This window comes from Diadema antillarum, unplaced genomic scaffold, assembly GCF_040938485.1.
Source record: "Diadema antillarum isolate AM-2024a unplaced genomic scaffold, OU_Dant_1.0 seq00000014_RagTag, whole genome shotgun sequence".
In the NCBI taxonomy this organism is placed as follows: Eukaryota; Metazoa; Echinodermata; class Echinoidea; order Diadematoida; family Diadematidae; genus Diadema; species Diadema antillarum.
In genome coordinates this window covers 1,099,389-1,120,489 of record NW_027271134.1, presented here as the reverse complement: position 1 = coordinate 1,120,489, position 21,101 = coordinate 1,099,389, and the positions used below count along the sequence as shown (strand labels likewise).

The 21,101-nt window shown below is 39.2% G+C and overlaps 1 protein-coding gene across 2 annotated transcripts in view; it reads right to left on the bottom strand.

Moving 5' to 3' along the window:
* Positions 1-801: 801 nt before the first annotated feature.
* LOC139725075 (casein kinase II subunit beta) overlaps positions 802-21,101 on the bottom strand; it is a 38,285-nt gene continuing 17,985 nt past the window's right edge. The window contains exons 3-7 of one of the 2 annotated variants that reach the window (XM_071636164.1): positions 20,395-20,497; positions 15,657-15,772; positions 14,291-14,366; positions 12,186-12,375; positions 802-3,362 (exon numbers count right to left, since the gene is read on the bottom strand). In XM_071636164.1, the coding sequence (XP_071492265.1) occupies positions 3,248-3,362; positions 12,186-12,375; positions 14,291-14,366; positions 15,657-15,772; positions 20,395-20,497 (600 nt within the window). In that variant the 3' untranslated portion in view covers positions 802-3,247. The other variant, XM_071636165.1, reaches the window with a different exon arrangement.

Genomic DNA, 21,101 nt, shown 5'->3' with positions numbered 1-21,101 from the left:
AAAGGTATTTTCCTGTTCCTATGTTTCCAATTCTGTTTGTTGGTGCTGTTCTTTAAGTGCTCAAAGCAGCATAACAAATAGGACCAGAGCATGTCTACATGGCCTTTTTGTAAATGATACTGAGTTTGGTATGGTCATATTTCATTACATCTTCTCTTAATCTACTGTGAGCCCTAACAAAAGCTTTAAATTTGATATTTATTCTGTGTTATTGTAAACAACTTCCTCTTTCCAGTCAATTACTATCTCACACATTGGCCACTCTACCAATTGCCTGTGCATGAGCTTACTGCTCATGAAGTGCACTCAGTCACATCAAGTTTTCCAAGTGGGTATTTCCTCAGCAAAAGGGTACTTTTCAGGGATTTGAAATTTATTTTCTGTTTTCAATATGCATTAACCCCTAATACAATATGATCTTTTAGAACATGTTTGCGGGATAACTTTGCCCCAATATCGCTTCAAACAAGTTATCTATCAGAATTTATATGAAAATTAACATTTGGGGGCAAATTTACAGTAGGTAACGCTGGACTAACATGTATGTACCAACATATGAAGGTCAAATAATAAATGTTCACTGAAAATTTGTTGTTCAATGAAAATTTCTTTTTCAACTGAATGGTCTGATACTGATAAGAAAAGATAACAACAGCCCTTAAATTTCTTTTGAACATTGTTTTATTGTGTTACACGGACTGACCAAACTGTTGACATCCTCGAAAGGTACCCTTTTACTAATGAAATACTGTACCCTATTCTATTTGCAGCACATCAATCAAAGAAACAAAAGCAACCAACTTCAAGGACAGAAATGCTCACAAATTTGTGATTCTCAAAATTCACTCATAGTTGTGTTCTTAACTCTTTAATTCTCTACATAGTGCTAATCAGTGACTTAAATCCCAAATTGTGTATACAAAATGATTAATAAGAACAGTATTCTCTCACCACCAATACATAACATGTATAAGCATAGGGCTCCAAAAATACACTGCAGAGACATTGGTAAAACTGATGTGGCACAAACTAATCAGCAGCACCATGGAAAGCCCACAATCCACGGGACACAAAGAAACATAAAAGTAGTCCAGGCATAAAATGCGAAATGTCCCGCTATTAGTGCAATACCTGCAATGTAAGCAGCACTAACACCAACAGCTAGTTGCAGTCATGTCATGTGTTAAGGCCTAGTCCAGAGTTTGTTGACTCATAAAATTGTGCAGACTTGAGAGATTCCATACAGGAAATTCAGTTTTGAGTTGAGATGGTATTTTATGGATACTGGTTGAGGACATCCATATCCACAAATGTACATAACTCATTAAACTTTTCTTAATTTTTCACTCAACAGTTGTACGAAATTGACAGCCAAAGAGTCCATTATTGAAAAAAAAAATCTTGTGTATTGTATCACATGAAAACATCTTCATTACTGACAATAAGAAACATGTTCTACATACTTAGTGGCTACATTCTCTTTGGCAGTATGTGCATGAGAATGAGTGACATTCTAAACATGTATATACTGATGCATATTTTGTACAACTGTCTCCAAATGTTAACATCCATTCTACCTGTGAAGTTTCAATTTGCTGCTGCCAGGTTCAAGTACAAACATTAATCATGTAGCAAATATCCTAATGATGTTACATGACTAGAAAAGGTGATCTTGGAATAGCTTGTAAAAGAGAAAAAGTCAGAAATGAGTCATTTTTGACACATACTTCACTCTTATGCTATCGATGAGAATCAATATTATAAGATTTGTTTAGCTGTTTTGATTACAATAGAACTAGAGAGCCAAACCGGAATAACAGTGTCATTCCAATGACCTTCAAAAGTTGGTTGTCATGCACATATATCTAACCCACAGTGGCCTATTGGAGCTTTGTAAAAGTATATACTTTTGCTACCTCACTGAAGTAGAATGGGATTCTTTAAGTCCAAATAAAATGGAGGGATACTACATTCTTGATCCTAACATGGAAATAGTGTGTGGTATATGCACACAGTGTAAAGGTGTACATTATTCCAAGCTGACAAAAGAATAGTGACAGCTTAAAATATCTTCATACTTCCAGTATACCTTCCATCACTGTCACTAGTAAATCCATTTTACAGTGAATACTAGGCATATTCAGTTATTGAAAAGGCCAAGTGAAGGATGAATTTGGCAAATCTGACATGCAGACCCACAAATAGAACAGGTGTTACTGTAAAAGTGGAAATTTTCGCAGTGTTGAAATTTTTGCACATTTCGTGCAACCAGGAACTAACGCGGGAATAAAAGCACGCAAATATTTTTGCTTGCCATATGTTCCTGTACATTGTGTCTTGATTTCGCGGAATTAAAAACAAGAGAAACTCTTTCTTACCCGTCCAAGCGCGAAAAATTAGTCATGCGAAAATATCCACTTTTACAGTATATAAATGTCATGTACAGATCATGCTAGGACAAAAGTAATGCAAGCCACATCATTGTGTGCATGGCAGAATGTTGTTAACACGCTTCCCGGCGCATGGTAGAATGTTGTTAACCCTATGTGCACTCCCACAGCCTACACCGTAGCGATGATCTGCCATGCGCAGGGAATCATGTTAATGACAATCTGCCATGCGCACAATATGATTGATCTTTGAATTTAGCTCCCCAGTCACACATGCTTTTACAAAACATTTGCAAACTATTGAACACAACACAATATAGACAAAATTACCAACAAGCATAAAGTGAGTGGTTTCAAATTTCCATAGTATACAACTTGTTTAGTCTGGCAGCAATGAAAAAAGAAAATATGCAAAACAAGCACTGAATGCCAAACCACTTGCACTTAGTAGTTTGCCATGAAGTTTGTCCATGAACTATAAAATTACTTGCTTTAGCTTCCACAGAAAACAATGATGGATGTGTTCACCACAAATCTGCAGTTCAGAGATATTCTCCCTATACCTTCACTTAATCTTGGAATTTTAAAATCAACTACTGTACATGTATGATGACCTGTTATCCAGTAGAATGTAAACACTTTCAGCATTGCTACACATGTATCCATTCAGCTAGTGCCCTGTCAAAGCATGAGACTGATTAATTTTTTTTTTTTTTAATATATACACACAATGAGTATAACACTGCTTTGATGAAAAGAAATTATAACTTGAATAATGGTCCATCATTCTCTTTGTGGTGTGAATAGCGCTCCATGGACTTGGAAAGGTGTCTCTACTTTGTTCAACTACAGAGACGTTATTTATATTGGGGCTTAGCGGAACGTTGGCGAGTAGTTGAGGATCGACTACGGGCAGCAGCAGCCTGAAGCTGTATCTCGTAAGCTTGTGGATGAATCTTGAATCCATACAACCTGTATTGTCACGTGAGATGGCGCAAAAGGGAATAGGAAGAGAGAGGGGAGATAAACATAGATAGCATTCATTAACCCCAAGAGAACCTTACACAAATACAAGAGGATTTATTCCCGATTTGGGAGAAAGGTGTTTGCTACACAAAAGCATCTTTACACTGTGTTAGACAGTCTCGGACCATCTGGTGCTCAAGAGCTTTGCTTGTAGCCGTATAGAGTGAAGAAGCGTTTGTGATATTGATTATTTCTTGGTGTTCCCAGACGGGCGAGCGTTGTAACGGGTGCGGGAAGCTGCCTGATACTGAAATTCGTAAGCGAGCGGATGTATCTTGAAGCCGTAGAGTCTACGGAGAGAGAATATGCACAAAACAGACAGAAAGGAAAGAGAAGAAAGGAGAGAGAAATAGACAACAGTTGACAACATGAAAGAAAAAGGAAGGTGCAGAAAATGACAAGAAAGAAAAAAATTGTGGCTTTATGTGATGCCCTGCAACTAGATTGTTAAGAATAAAAAACTGACGCTTTACAAATCATGGAGTGGTTATTTAACAAAGCATGCTGCAGAAAAAGAACTTCAACAAAAACACAGTGCTCTGTTAGACAAAAACTGTAAATCAAACAATTTGACAGGATGAGTGGGTACAACACCAAGTACTGAAAATGAAATATTAGGAGAACAATAATAGAGGTAATAGACATTGCAGTGCATTAGTAAATATCCATCAACATGCTGTTGCTTATTCTAGGACCTTGTAAGATTTAATGGTATTGTGCGAACCATTGACCTGAAAAACAAGTACTGTTTCTGTCATACCTCATCTACTCCTCAAAAGGAAAATGGAGAAGAAAAACTATTGAAAGCAGAAGAATGCTTATTTGATGTTGGGTTGAACAACTTGTAATGCTAGCTTTGGAGGGGCAAGTGTTCCCTGATAGAATGTTTGAAACAGCATTTGGTAGGAAAGGCTCAAAGGCATAATGTATAGTACAATAAGGGCAAAAGTTTGGTAATATACACCTGGAAGGAAAACAATTTTCCTAAAATTTTCACAACTTAAACTATTTTTTTCTTCTCCTGTCAACTTTCATTTTTACAAGGACAGACAAGTTCATCTGCTTAATGTACATACCACATGGTCTATGAAAGACACACAGGAATATATGGTTCATAACAGAAAGTATTTGCAGATAATCAGGGGGTCTAAAGTTAACCCGTTCCATACTGAATTCTGAAACCCCCATAGACTTAATACACAGGCCGCCAGGTTTCCGTATGGAACGGGTTAACAACATCAACCCTAAGACTTTGTGTTACTGCCTCTATGAGCGTGTTTCCACAGAGCCATGAATGTTCGAGGTGATGTGAGGCGATGCGAGGTGATTCACGGTGATGCGCGGCAATGCGCGGTAACACCTCAAATTTTTCCTCAGTAGAGACAGATCAGGTAGTGGCTGATGCGCAGTGATGCGAGGTGCTCCATCGTCCACCTTTTGAGGTGGTCAATGCGCAATGATGCCAGGGACGATTTTCAGTAGGAGCAAATCAGGTAGCGAAATTTGCGGTGTTCCGAAAGTCTCGAATTCTTGGGAGATTTCGCCCGTTTTATTCAAATGGTCACACACCTGCCTGCATTCACAGGGCTGACGCATCTTGCTTGTTGTAGTATCCTATACAATACATGCACTGTACGCTTGAACTGCGTACTGTTACTTCTCATGTCACTGCTTACATGTTGTTAGGGTGTAAGGTTTCCTCAACAGATAGATACAATAGCTTGTTTCTTGTTGTTTGAATGAATTATTCAAGAGAATATCAACTGGATGTTAACTGGATCTGCAGCGATTTTTTTATTTTCAAGTGGCGGCAGACGACAGAAATAGTGCAGGGCATTTCAGTTTTGGATGGCAAAACCAAGCGGAATGGCAGCGGACTGCCATTGTTAATAGCCTACATGCTTCTTCTACAGTTGTAATTTGAGATGTTGCATCTCCCGAAACATTCGGCCACTATCTCCTTCTCAAAGCAGCAGATTGAACTTGACTCCTGACTCACTGACTGGCAGTGAGAGCAGTACAAAAGCAAAAATAACTGATAGGCATTTCATGTCCTGATCTAGTTTATGCTATCTTGATCGTTTTGTTTACCTTCCCATACATTGCAACCTACGACCACATCTGTAAAATAGGCTGGCTACATGTACGGTTCTCTCAAGATGTTGTGGTCATCATGTGAGCGACTGCCAGAAAAATATTTTTTTTTTTACTTTTGTGATCAGGACAATTTTTGTCTTGTTTGAGCATTGATTTAAAAAGTAATATTTGGATTGCGATTCGTATCCAAAAGTCAATTCTGCTGTTGGAACATGCCTACTGAATCATAGGAATGATCATGCTCATGCATAATTTAAGTAGGCATAGATTAGTGGTGACAGTGCACCAACAGTGAAACTGTAAAATTTTGAGAGAGTGGGAATGGAGACCTGGAGATAGTTAGGCCATATTAGAGGAAAGTGAGACAGATAAAGAATCAAGACTGACAGACTGTAAAACCAGAACCCTGAGCATATACACAGTGCTGCTCTTAATCACTTACCCATGTGAACTACCCATGTGCGTGCTAGAGAGTTTGGCCATGACCAAATTGCTGGGGGAAGACATTGCAACATTTATGTGTAATAAACTTAGTGAATCCCAATGCAGCTTCACTAGAAAAAAATATAGTAACAGTTACAATTTGTTTTTTCGAAGGCTCTTGTTATTCTGAAGGTTCATTAATGCAAAAATGAAATGAGGTTCATTATTTTGAGGGTTCGTTAATTTGAAAATGAAATAAGGTGATTCCTTAGTCCAAAAATGGGGGGGGGGGGGAGTTTGATATTCCAAAGTTTTGTTAACCCGTTGAGGATGAGTCAGGTATTTAATTCCCTGACTGATAGGGTTATTTTTGAACCAATCCTGGGCAGATTCTGCTGATTTTACAGTCTAAACTATTTGCTGTTAGGCAGTAGGACGTAGTCCTCGCAGTCATATCGAGCATCGTCAGCTTATACTCATGCACTTCCAAACCATTCAGTGTGAGTATGTTGTTATGGAAAGTCACCTTTTCCACATGTGGCCCATACTCTTCACTCTTTGTGAGTCTGTATATGTAGTGTGTGCAGTGTCTGAAGGCCCTGTCACATGCTGGCTTGTTGCGTGTATGGATTTTCCAGCATGCACAGTAATTTTCTGCCGGCGGACAAGGATTTGAGCGAGTTTCGCGTGCGTCTTACCTGCTGGACATGTGCTACTTACGTTCTACTCACATTCTAGTTATGGTCTAGTTGTGTGGGAGTTGCCTGCGAGGTGCTACGCTGTACCTCTACGGCCCTTCTACTGGTGTTCTGCGTGGACATCCACGGGCAATCCCCGCTACTAACCTGGAACAGGTTTGAGCATGCTCAAGGACCCGTCGTACCTATCCGGGCAAGCCTTGCTTGTGACTTGCGGGAAACATTTTTCGCTACCCAAGGTCCCTGCAGATGGCCTGCACAATGACAGTACATAGCACGTAGCCGCCCGTAGTAATGCATACAAGTCCGATTTACCTGCAGCCAAGTTTTGAGCATGCTCAAAACTTTTTTCCGGGTGACTTGCAAAGATTGCCAGCAGAGGTCCATGCAGAACACCAGTATGAGGCCTGCAACTGCCGCAAGTCACAGGTAGTTAACCCGCATGCATGTTGAAGATCAGTTACTGCCTTCTGCCGGTTAGTTGAGAGCCGGCTGCAGCCGGGATTATGACATTCTCTGGGACCTCTGCCAAATAAATATTCCTTCAGAGGAATTCCTTCACTGTGTTGTCAGCCCCCCCCCCCCCCCCCCCCCACGCGCCTGACACACAGGTCACACATATTACACGCAAGTAGAACTTAAGTAGCACACATCCAGCAAGTATGCGTAAGACACCTGCAAAACTCGCCAAAATCCTTGTCGGCCCTCAGAAATTGTCCTGCATGCTGGAAATTCCCACATGCAACAAGCCCACACAGCTTGACTGGAAAGGTGTGGCAGGGCCTAAACATGGCTGCGGGTAAAAAGCATTCGCGTGTGCACCTCCAGGCGACTATGGGCGAGATATGTGCTAGGTACTGTTATGTGCCTGCCATCTGCCGGGATCTCCGGGTATCAAAAATTGCTCTACGCAAATCACACGCAAGCCTTGCCCGGAAAGGTGTGACAGGGCCTTTAGTGTGTTCGTGTGTAAACCGCTTTAATCAGCGATATTGCAGTGTTTCACTCCAGGCAACTGGGATACATTTCACACTGGGCATTTGTCTGTTTGTTCAGCGAATTTAAAACAAATAAAGCAGTGCCCTCTTAAGGCCCTAGGGGTATCTTACAGGTAAATTATGCACCTGCTCGTTCTCCATATTAGGCCCTCTATGTAGGCGAATAGTTTTCACACTATTCAAATTTGGAATTTGAAAAGTTTTACCTGTACCATTGATCACTGTCTATACACCTATACACTACATGAAGCATTATTTTTTTACTGTACTTACTAAACTGAATTTACATGTTGTTTTTTTTTATCATTTTTAATTTCAAAAACTCAATTTATAAGAAAAAGAAAAAAAAAAGATTTTTTAAGACATATAACAGGTAATGTCTCATTACCTTGATCAACTGTCATATCCCAGGTTGAAGCATCTCACAAGAATGTGTGTGTGTGTGTGTGTGTGTGACTGATGGGAAAAGGAGCGATGTATATGAGAAAAATATGCTCGTCACAGTACAGAGTGCATGTTGTTCACTGCTGCCTCTTTCTCTGCATTGGCAGGGCCATAGATATGTACTGCAAGCTCTGAAAAGGGTTATTTTGTGGGTCATATGAATGAAGATTTGTTCCGGTGATGCATTTGCACAGACTGTGAGACTGCTATGTCCATTTTTATCGCCATTTTGTTCCTGTGTCATAGCATGTGTGTACTTGTTAGGAATGTGGCACTGCTGAAAACTATCCGGTTAAGCCCTTTTTACACTTGTGTTTCTTAACCCCGTACTTTATCTGACCCAGGACTATCGTTAGTCCCGTACCAATTTTTTCAGCTTTTTACACTCGCCAATAAATCCCGTACTAAGCTCTTGTCCTGGGCCAAGGAGAAAATTGACCTTTTTACACTCGTATTTCTTAGTCTCGTACTTTCAAACCACATGAATATTCATGATTATGCCGTGCACTGTACAAGTACACGCACGCACCGGCAGCACTTGATTACCTCGTTTCTGATTGGTCAGTGGGGGGTCGGACTTCGTCTCCGTCTCTTAGCCCCGGATTATTTTTTCGTTCTATTTACACTCGCTTGCTTGGCACCGCAATTGCGGTGCTAACCCTGCCTTTGCAGGGCCAGATAGTACGGGATTATCGGTGGGGCTAGCCCACTTTGGCAAAAACAAGTGTAAACAGAAAGTGGGCTAAGGAAAGTCCGGTACCAACGGTGGGGCTAAGGCCCCCCCCCCCCCCCCCCCCCCTTAGCCCCACCATTGGTACGGGACTAAGCAAAAATTTGCAAGTGTAAAAAGCCCTTTACAGACACCCAAGGACATTATGGAAGTAGAATGCCATGGAATAATCATGTCAGTAAGTCAGGTAAACAATAAATTTAGTGCATTAGTCTGACAAATTGGTTGGAAGTTGAGCCATTGCGGAAAACTTTGAAAATCTGACCTGAATTTTAGAGTGGTCAATTAAGATAAAACTAGAACTGACCTGCTACATGTACACAACTACAAGTTCATAGGGTTCTTAGCAAGATGTTGCAAATGACATTTTGCAAAGTTAGAAAGTTTTCGGAGTTTGTGTGAAAGTTGCTCGGCGACTTTATGGCACCCCCCTTCGAAACTTTGCCGGAAAAATCCAAGCCAGAGTGTGAAGCTTTACTCTTCACACAAAGTTTGCTGCTGCGATTTGTAATGTGAACGGTCACCGCAAAAAGAAAAAAAAGAAAGAAAAAAAGAAAAAAAAAAAGAAATCAAAGTTTGTCACATGACTTCTGTACACTTCCTGCTCACTGCTTGATCCAAACTCCAAGTGAATTGTGAACGTGTACTACGAATGGGAGTATTATGAAGCCCTCATTTCTATGTAGATTAGTGATATGAAGGTACATGTATGGGGTTTTTGTGATGCTGCCTTACCATAGCATTAGGGCCTACTACACTATGGGAAAAAAAGGGATAGTTTTCAAATTGCGAACACATCACTGACACTCTCTTGCACGTACTAATCATTTTAATCATGTACATCATCCTAAAGAATCAATTGTCTTGGTTACTGTATTTATCATCCTATACTGCTAATGGAAAGGAATAACAGCAACTAGACTGACAATGGGACAAGATGTCTCCGATACATGTGGAGACAAGATAAACTTTTGAGAGTACAGCAAAATCAAGAGTGTGTTTGTAAGCACAGCGGGATAGATATCCTTTGAAAAGAGAACCTCTTTGTACATGAAAGACATCAGTGTTTTGACCACACTGATGGTGGCAAGTCTGGTGGTACAGCTGTACAATGCACTGTACAATGTACAGTGCAGATGTGCCACTGTGTACGATGTAGAAAGAGCAACAGCAACGTCAATACAAGTGTCCCATAAGTCTCTTCTTGTCAGCGAATGAAATACCTATAACAATCCACATCAACATTCATTTTCTTCACGGATATAACAGAATTTGAAGATCCATGTCAGATGTATTGGAATAGCCACGAAAACAAGTACATGGAACATTTGATCATCTTATAGTCACGCTTTACAATACCTTATACACGTAATTGTAAGAGTTTGTGTGAAGACCAAGCTGTGCCAAATCGAACTGCATGCTGGAATCATCCTTCACGCGTGTGTAGTTTATTGTAAAATTTTGCTAGTTACCTACCAGGCACATAATTTGGAAAAGTTTCATCATTTGTTGCAATGCGAATGGCTACTTGAAATTTTGTGAAGTTTCACTTCGCAGAATTTCCAAATGAGAATGGCCCTATAGAATGAAGCTTTCATATTCATTTTTATTCTTACATTTTTACAAAAAGCGCTTGTAATATCTATCATTTAATTCATGAAAATCAGATTTTAATACAGCTTGACACTGCCAGTTTTTTCAGACGCTTGATCAACATCATTATTATCATGGTTTTGTACCAAAATACCACAGTACACTAGCAACATGTGGCAAAATGATATAAGAACAAAACATTTACAAGTATCACTCACCACAAACAATGTATGCACAGTCAGCTGTTCTATGCATCCACATTTGTGAAGCATTGCTCTATATCTAATCTTCCTCTTCTGCTTTTCTAATCACTGCACACTCACATCAAAAAGAGAATACCATACCAACAAAAACCTTGAAATATAAATATGTTGCAAGGAAAAGAAGGATGTTAGCCTGCAGTATGCTATTTGGGGAAAGAAATGTTATGTTAGGATGGAAGGAAAGGACACGGGACACACACAAGTACTGCACACATGTTTTGTTATTAATTTTTTGGTCCATTAGTCCCTGCATCACAGAAAATTGGGTCTGCTTAGAACTTCACAGAGCATGTGAATTCTTTACAAGACATATAGATGAGAAACTGCACATTAGTTATGTGGCATGAGATAAACATACAGAAATCAAGTCTGGAAAGGGGAGAGTAGCAAAAGAAGTGATCTGTGATTAGTTTGAACTTTCGTTTTACCAACACAATACACATGAATGGCTAAGTATAATTCATGGCAGTCAGCGTTGATTCAATATATGTATGGCAGAGCTTTTACAGGAAACATAAATGGTTTTTGCTTTAAAGAGGAATGGAAATCTTTGTACAGACTTGTCGCTTAAATGGAAAGTAAACACAACACATACAAGGTGTGTGTACATATATAGGTATGCAAGGCAATGGGGATTCTCATTCGATGTAGCAAACAATAAACCATAGTGCAATCATATTACCATTACAGCATAAATGTTCAAGGTTTGTTTAAGTGCATGTGTTGAAAAGTGCAGGTTGGTCTGGAATCCATGCATTAAAGACATGGTAAACACAAACCCAGTCACAGTATTCATTTATAAGCCTAATATGCAATCATGTAAAGAAGGGCAGAGATATTACACAAATTCTTACATGCATACATGTAATCACTTTCAGAAATTTCTCTCCCAATAACACCCAGAACTATGTATTGTATGAATACATGAAATGTCCTGATTTAACCATCAAATAGACTCTGCAAGTTAATGATTATTTATTACGATATGTATTTCTTTTTTTCATTTTGAACATCATTACCTACATTTTCATATATTCTGTGCATCAACACTTTTTTTTCTTACTAATTGATGTCCTGTGTCTGAATTTTTATCTTTGTTCTGTTATTACATTGGAGTTATCTATGAAATTATGATGATTCTTGAAAGTGTGAAGCAACCTTTCTATTGTATGATTTCACTTGACTGCCTGCACAAGATTAGACTTATCAGCTTAGAACCATGTAGATCAGAACTATAATAGCACTCATCCTGTTCATACAATAAATGGGACTACACAGTTCATGACTCTTGCTGGCTTATGTCTAATGAATGCATTCTGTTTGCACACATACTCATAAATGGTACATAATGCTTGCCTGAAGTTGTGAACTGGCATACCCCTTTGGTCAGTTGATCATGTCAGAAAACTTTTTCAAAATTCATATTTCACAAAAGAAATTATATTTTACATGGTATCCTCACTTCTAGTTGGCGTTTTTCTACGTAGGATTCATTGTCACATTGTACTGCAAAGGAAACTTACCTGGGCACAAACTGGTTGGGTGGTCTTTTAGGTCTGTATTCTGGGTGCACCATGAAAAACATATGGGGGAACCCAGTGCCAAAGTAAGCACCATCAGTGTGGTGGTGCCGTGAAGACTTTGGTGTGTACACATCCTGGCACTTCGGACAATAAAGTTTGACCATAGCTTCACCAGGAACATCAGAGAGGCCTGAATGACATTGGTGAGACAAGGGTGGGTAGGCAACAGTTATCAGGAAATTTTTTAACACCTGGGCATACCTCTGCATATTTTCTTTTGTGAACATTTGACTCAATTTTGTCCATGAAGTAACGAAGCAATCTTTTTGCAGGGTGGAACGCACATCTCAGGTATATAAAATGACTTATCATTTTGATTTGAGAGGCCAATCAAAAAAAAAAAAAAAAATGTTATAGAATCAGAGGCCCGAATTCATGAAGGTGGTACAATCCTGTATGGGCAAACACCGTAGTTTTGTATGAGGCGCCATGTGTCGAATGGAATATTTCGTTACGAAATCAGTCATTTGGTCGATGAAATGATCATCTAATTAACAAAATGGCCCATAACTGTGACCAGCCAGAATGCAAAGTGCTACCATTGTACAACACTGTACTATCCAGAGGGACAACTTGGCCCCGCCGTAAAAGTGATGCCGAGTTGTCCCCAAGTCCGAGTTAGCCTGACCCCGATCGGGTAAGTTCTGAGATTACGACTCCGGCGAACCTTTTTGGTTAATATTTCGCATTTTCTTCGTTACTTAATGAATATCTTGTTATTGCAGCATTATTCCACACATTTCTTAGGCATTTGTGTACATTTGGGAGCAACATTTGACAATTTTTGCAGGCATACGAGAATTATGTTTTGGCTTTAATGACTCTAATGTGGCTTTATATGAACATTCAACTACTGTAAGTAACCATTCACAGGCATGCTGAGAATGGTAGATTGTACACATTAGAGAACATTGTCTGCACACTGTATGCAGACACACAGTAGGTATTGGCTGTAATGGTGTATAAACAGCACCCTGAATTTTGACCCACTGCAGTAGGGGAAAAAAGGTGCAGTTAATATACCTTTATTTATGGTAATATGGCACCACTTTTACCCTCATGGAAATTACCAAAGTTTCTTTCAATTGCTTTAGATCTCCCTATAGCATACCAATGTCTGCCATTAACTTAATTACTACTTCGAACACTGTAAAACTGAGAGAGAGAGCAGCTCAATCCAAAAAATGTTGTACAATTGTTTCAAAAACTTTCTGAACATGTACGAAAAAGGTGTCTTGCTCAACTATACTTTACATTGATCACATGTTATCAAATTTCAACTGAATTGCTTTAAATCCGAGTTTGATCAACAACATTTGTATGATTTTGTGAAAATTTGCTGTTACCATTTCTTGATACTAGCAAAAAATGTATCTTACATATCCACCTATGATAGTGTACACACATGCTTAATTTTAAAGTCAACTGCTCAAAAAATGCAGGAGTACATACTAGTTCATTCCACAAGATTTTCCAACAGAGTGACTGACTGACCAACCGCCTGGTCATCTGACCTCAGAGTGACTCCTAAACCCCCATACACAGTGTGTGTTGTTGGGGGTATAATCAAACTTATCATCAGAATGATGAGTTTTCTTTAGTTGTTTTGTTAAGAAGTGCTCAACCATCATTTTTTAAACACACATTTCTTTTGCCCTCACATGGAAAAAGCTGCAAATTTCTTTTCACACAGTCAAGACTTCAGTTACCTATAATTCAAAATTTGACTGATAACCAATAGAATAAGAGATACTAACAAATTTCATTGCCAAACTAATGAAAATATAGGAAATGATACCTGCATCCTAAATGTATTGTATAAAAATGAAAATGAATATCAAACAAATATATGACAGTTACTTGTTTACAGTAATGATGTACAGTACAATGCAGATCAAACATGGTAGAAAATGTGTAATAACTGCGCTGTTATCCTGTCATAACATTACGGCCTAGCAACTTGGTGCACAGTGCAAACACACATATACTGTGGTATATTTGCAACTTTGGAAATATGGCCTTTCAACCCACACAAATATGCTTACCTATTGGCAAAACAAGCTGATTTTCACAATAAACCCTGGGACAGTGTCCAAAGTCACCTTGTTGATATTTCTCCAGCTGTGAAGTTGGGCCAAAGAGAGATGAGATGGGTACATTGAGCAAATAAAAAGTTGTACTTGTACAAAAAGTGCACTCTCAAACATATTCTGTCATGTAACCAGTACACACCCCAATCCCCCCCCCCCCAACTCAAAAAAACAAAACAAAAACAAAAAAACAACAACAAAAAAAAAACCAACCCCCCCCCCCCAAAAAAAAACCCAGAGAATGAGATTATATATGATTTGCAAATAATAAGCTCCAGTCCAGAGATAAATAACGTAACAGAATTATTAATTTTTTTATTGGGGGGGGGGGGGGGGGGGGTACGGCATAACAGTAACTACTACAGTGACAGTTGAAAGTGATGTCTGTTGAAAACACGATGCAACTTTGTGAAGCTAAACATCCCAGTTGACTTAAAATGTAAGCCCGCCGCACAATACACGATCTGACCGGTCGCATGATAACTCTGGGGACAAGAAGCGTTGCATGACCAGTTGTGTGACTCGACACCGCACAATGTGTGATCTGGGGGGTGTTTCATCAACGTTTGTCAGCGCTGACAACTTGAATCACCATAGTAACAGTCAGTGACCAGAGCATCTCAGCCAATCAAAACCAAAGATTTTGCTGAAATTGTCAGCGCTGACAAACGTTGATGAAACACCCCCCAGACTACACAGCAAAACTTATGACTGCATTCAGTGTCAGTACATATTGCATACTACAACATGATTGGGTGAAAGTCCACGATCGATAGTGAAAATTTGGCATGACTCTCCTTGACTGCCAATGTGACCCAGCTGCATGACTGGAAACTGGCTAGTGGCTAGGCTGGTGACTCCACAATTATGGTCTTTAAAAGCATTATTTACCATTTGCAGATGAGACAAAAACCCAGGTTTAGTGCTTTAATATAGTTCTAAAATGTGAGTTAGGGATAGAAACAACCAATTAATGTAAAAACTTTAATCAGGATAATCAATGTTAAGCATTGTTAAACATACAACATGTGAGCAATAGTTATAATAAAATCATTTCTAGAATAAACCGCCTACAGTATGGTTTATTGAGACAATAATAGTGATATCTCCTTATATTTTAGACTTTATTTGCAAATTTTTACATGGTAGGATGTTTTGTGATACAACTGACCTACAAATATGCATCAAATGTGATGACTTGAGCATTTTTAAAAATCACTGATCCTAATGGTAAACAGTACCTTTAAGTCAAATGACCAGCAAAGTCATGAAGTGCGCATTAAGCTTTAGTACAACTGGCCCTAACTGGTCTTACTCTTACCATGAGTGCTATCCCTCTGTTTGTCATGATGAACCTGGCATGGATGAGTCCATACAACATTTCTGCAGCCTGCTCGATCAAGTCATTCTGGTTTGGGTTCTCCTCCATCTCATCATCTGTTACAATTTAAGGAGTATGCAAATGAAATATAAATAAAAGTAAATATTTCTAAGGTTAGGGACCCCCTAGGGGAGCATGGTGCCCAGTTGAACAAATTGAGATCCAAATCCCACAGGCGTGCTACCTGCCAACCTTGGTGAAAATCCATCAAGGGGTTTTCAAGAAGAATAATGAACATTTACTATTAAAGTCCCCATTTGCACCCATCCCCTCCTCTGTGACAACAGGGGGGGGGGGGGGGAGGGCATCCCTTATTTCACCATGAACAAACTATAAATAACAGTCGTTGATATAACCTAGTGCCATCACATAAAGCAAATGGAATCGAAATTGGGTTAGAAATGGCGAAGGAGTAGCATTTTGTAGCCAATGTACAATATAGGTCAAAAATCAAGGTCAAAGGTCAAAGAAGACAAAGGTCAAAATTCTGTGTAGAAGTTTTGAAGCCCTCACCTAGTGCTATCACATAAAGCAAACGGAATCGAAATCGGGTTAGAAATGGCGAAGGAGTAGCATTCTGTAGCAAAATGCACAATATAGGTCAAAAATCAAGGTCAAAGGTCAAAGAAGTCAAAGGTCAAAATTCTGTGTAGAAGTTTTGAAGCCCTCAACTAGTGCCATCATATAAAGCAAACGGAATCGAAATCGGGTTAAAAATGGCGAAGGAGTAGCATTTCGTAGCAAAATGTACAATATAGGTCAAAAATCAAGGTCAAAGGTCAAAGAAGTCAAAGGTCAAAATTCTGTGTAGAAGTTTTGAAGCCCTCACCTAGTGCCATCACATAAAGCAAACGGAATCGAAATCGGGTTAGAAATGGCGAAGGAGTAGCATTTTGTAGCAAAATGTACAATATAGGTCAAAAAATCAAGGTCAAAGGTCAAAGAAGTCAAAGGTCAAAATTCTGTGTAGAAGTTTTGAAGCCCTCACCTAGCGCCATCACATAAAGCAAACGGAATCGAAATCGGGTTAGAAATGGCGAAGGAGTAGCATTTTGTAGCAAAATGTACAATATAGGTCAAAGGTCAAGGTCAAAGGTCACGACTGAAATTCTGTGTAGAAGTTTCAAAGCTCCCATGTAGTGCTATCATATAAAGCAAACAGAATCAAAATTGGCTCATAAATGACAGAGAAGTAGCAAATTGAAGATTTTGATCACACACGGACGCACACACGGACACACGGACACACGGACACACGGACGGACGGACGGACAGACGGACGGACACACGGACACACACACGTACGGAGCCCGTTTCATAGTCCCCTGCTCGAACTCGTTCGGCGGGGACAATAACTCATAGCATTAACCTAGCTCTATCACTTCTGGTTCTCAAGAAGATTTTTAAAGATTCCTTTTTTTTTTTTTTTTGGGGGGGGGGGGTGGGTGGGTTAATCTAACAAAATGTCTTCACCTTTTGTGCCATCAATACAATACTTTAAAACATGGTCAAATACAGTATGATACAGTAAATTTGAGACAAATAACAGATGGTGAAAAACAACGTTTCAAAGTACAAAAAAGACAATCTTTCTTTTATATCTGCAATGCACAAAAAAGACAATCTTTTTATCTGTCTGCAATGAACAATCGAAAGTGTACATGTAAAACTAATTTACAGAAGAATATCTTTTGAATTGTTACAATCCATACCTCACACTAACAAGATTTTTTTTTCTTTTTTCACCTATATCTCATACTCAGTAGGCCATAACACATCCAACTTTATTTCCCTATATGCTCTCAACTTTAATAGCATACTACATATGCCATCGAATAGACAAGATGCAAGAATCCTTTTCTGCAGTCTTTAACTTCTTTAAAATGCAGGCAGAAGAGTCAGTGACATAAGAAGGCAAGTGCAAAATTGTGTCTCGCCCATTCGCATAGAAGAAATTAATGCTTTTCTAACTCCTGGAAGTTCATTGATGTACCTATGACCTTTGACCTTGTGGTGACCTTCAACTCCCCAAGGGACATCTACCATCCAAGTTTGGTCACAAACGGACATAGGGATCAAAAGTTATGAGCCATAATCAAAATGCGCCATAAAAAATTAACATTGGGCCCTAAAAGTTCTTTGACCCCTGTCTGTGACCTTTGACGGTGTGATGACCTTCAACTCCCCAAGAGACATCTACCATCCAACTTTGGTGACAAACTGATACAGGGATCAAAAGTTACGAGCCATAATCAAAACCCGCCGTAAAAAATTAACATTGGGCCCTAAAAGTTCGTTGACCCCTATCTGTGACCTTTGACGTTGTGATGACCTTCAAATCCCTAAGAGACATTGACCATACAAGTTTGGTCACAAACGGACAAAGGGATCAAAAGTTATGAGCCATAATCAAAATGCGCCATAAAAACTTAACACTGGGCCCTATAAGTTTGTTGACCCCTGTCTATGACCTTTGACCTTGTTGTGACCTTCAACTCCCCACGGGCCATCTACCATCCAAGTTTGGTCACTACCAGACATAGAGATCAAAAGTTTTGAGTCATAATCAAAACACGCCGTAAAAATTGAACATTGGGCCCTAAAAGTTTGTTGACCCCTGTCTGTGACCTTTGACCTTGTGGTGACCTTCAACTCCCCAAGGGGCATCTACCATCCAAGTTTGGTCACAAACTGACATATACATCAAAAGTTATGAGCCATAATCGAAATGCGCCATAAAAACTTAACATTGGGCCCTAAAGTTCATTGACCTCTGCCTGTGACCACTGTCCTTGAGGTGCTCTTCATGTTTTGTAAAATGTGTAACTTTGTATAACCACTATTCCCTCCAAGTTTGATTGAAATTGAAGTCCTCAGTAGAGAGTTATTCAAGTTTTTGTAGCGTCACAGACGGACTACGGAGAGACGGACAGACGCCGCAGGCAATCCCATAATCTCCCCACACCTGCGGTGGGCTTGACAAAAATTTAAGAATTGCGTTTTTGACTCATATGCAAGATTCATTTGGATACCTCAAAATTTAATGGTTCATATTATGTATTCATAATATCAATTATTGACAGATAGGCAACCAGAAAACATAATGCCCATGGTGATATTATGACAGAGGCATAAAAACAGGGCCTAAGTTCATTCAGCAATCTAGTTGATTTCTCTTGTGGAAAGCACTGAGCATTGCCTTATAAATGGCTGGGCAGACAGCCACTGGGAATCAAAAAGGCATCATGTGCATGCCAGCCTGTTTTGAACTCGCTGACTTGTGACCTACTGGTTTCCCAGGCGCAATCTGGCAGCAACTGCTTGGCAGCTGTTTATCTTGCAGTTTCTACCTATATCGCTTGATGGTGAGCACCTAATGTTCGAAGTAAGAGCCTGGGCACCAAGCATATATGTGGTGTGGCGAGTGGAAAGTGGGCAGGCACTGCCGAAGTTTTAACTCCCTGTAAAACTTTAGCAGGGAATCAAACAATATCCTGAAAGAACAGCTGTGCCCAGCCAAAATGGGCTAAAAACTTGTATACATATATATATATATATTTTTTTTTTTTTTCCCTTGGGGGGGGGGGGGGGAAATGGTTGTGACCACAGCCATATTCACAGCACTAATAAACTAAACTTCATCATTCTGGTTCTAGGAAAGGTTTTTTTTTTTTTAAATGATTCCTTAATTTCGGGTAGCTTTTGGGTGGGGGGTTGGGAGGGCAGGGGGCAGGGGGCACAGTGCCCACTTGAACAGATTATGATCCTATAATTCTAGGGATACTACCGACCACGTATGGTGAATATCAATCATGAAGTTTTTAAAAAGAAGCTGAAAATGTGAAAATGAAATCAACAAAAACATATTGCATTAAAATTCCTAATTGTCTACAGTTTCAATCAAAACAGCACTTAGTGCAGCAGAGTATGAGCTGCAACGCGGGGAAGGTGACTTGCCATATCGCACTGAAGGGGTCGTACAGTGTAAGTGCATAAGGAGAAGCTGATGGTGCTCATCAGACCGCCTCTGCGCTACATCTCACTGCCTTAAAACAGTAAATGTGTAGATTATGGTTGGCATAACCTATTGGGAACTGGTTAAAAAATTATCCTTCTGGCAAGGAAATGAAATCCCTGCAATTATTTCTGAGGATTTATTGATCATTTCCAGGCATTCATGGCGAACAATGGAAGTGTTTCAGTCAGTTTTGTCCTGATATTAAAACGGTTCATGGTTCTGATTAAGTGGTGGAAATAACATGTGAAAAATTTGTTACATCAAGTTTGTTGCACTTAAAGGGGGCTCCGCTTAAGCGGTTCCTGAATAACGGGTGAGCACTGGACTACAAAATCCCTGATTATACAGGACATGAACATCTTCTCTGACAAATACACTGAACATGTGCACTCATACACGACTTTGAACTTTAGGCCTACCACAAAATAAAAATTCAGGCCTCCCATCAAAAAAAAAAAAAAGGAAAAAAGGGAAAAATGTATTTAAGATATACTGTATCCCCTCAATTATGCATCCTTAGTTTACCATTTCATAAACTGAAAGTAATGAATGCAGGTCTACAGATATGTGTGAAAATCAAAGATGAATTCAAAAGCAAACATTTCAAATCCCTCATTCTGAATCATGGTACACATGATAATCATTGTTTGTTGCACTCACCTGGCTCTAGGTCTAAAATCATGTCAAGTGCTTGCCTGTAGTGTGGCACCTGCTCATTAAGACCAGTTAAATTGAATTTGTCTTGAATGTAGTCTTCATCAACCTATATGGATATGAAAGAGAGCAATCTTGAAAAAAACAAACACAATTCCATATGACTTGAGCAATTTCAGTAGAATTCAACAAAACAGACCACTCAAGTTTCATCACACAATTATCAAAATATTATGGAACATCATATTTTGATTTTCCCAAAAATAATCTGCATCCATCACAAAAATCAATGAATATAAGATGCAATGACAACACTATACAACTAGTCTCCAATCAGCTTGTATAAGAATCACTGCTACATACTGTAGACACACCCTACTTGTATGTATTTAAAGATAAATTTGAAAGGAAGAAATAACAACCTTTATCAACCATCTTGGAGTAATAATAATTCAGCAATACTAGAACTGAAAGAAAAATGAAGTTACTCAATTATCACTCACCTTCAAAGCTAATATTTCAAAATTCTGCTGTGGAGAAAGTGCTTTGAATTCTGGACTATTTGATTCTCATCAGAGCTGCATATTCTCAATTTAAATAACTTTGTTTTTTCATTCTATACATGACTATACTGATTCTTGCATCAAATCGCTTTTCATTGCAACTGACTGGCAAATTGCACTTCACCCATGTTAAATAACACAGATTATTCA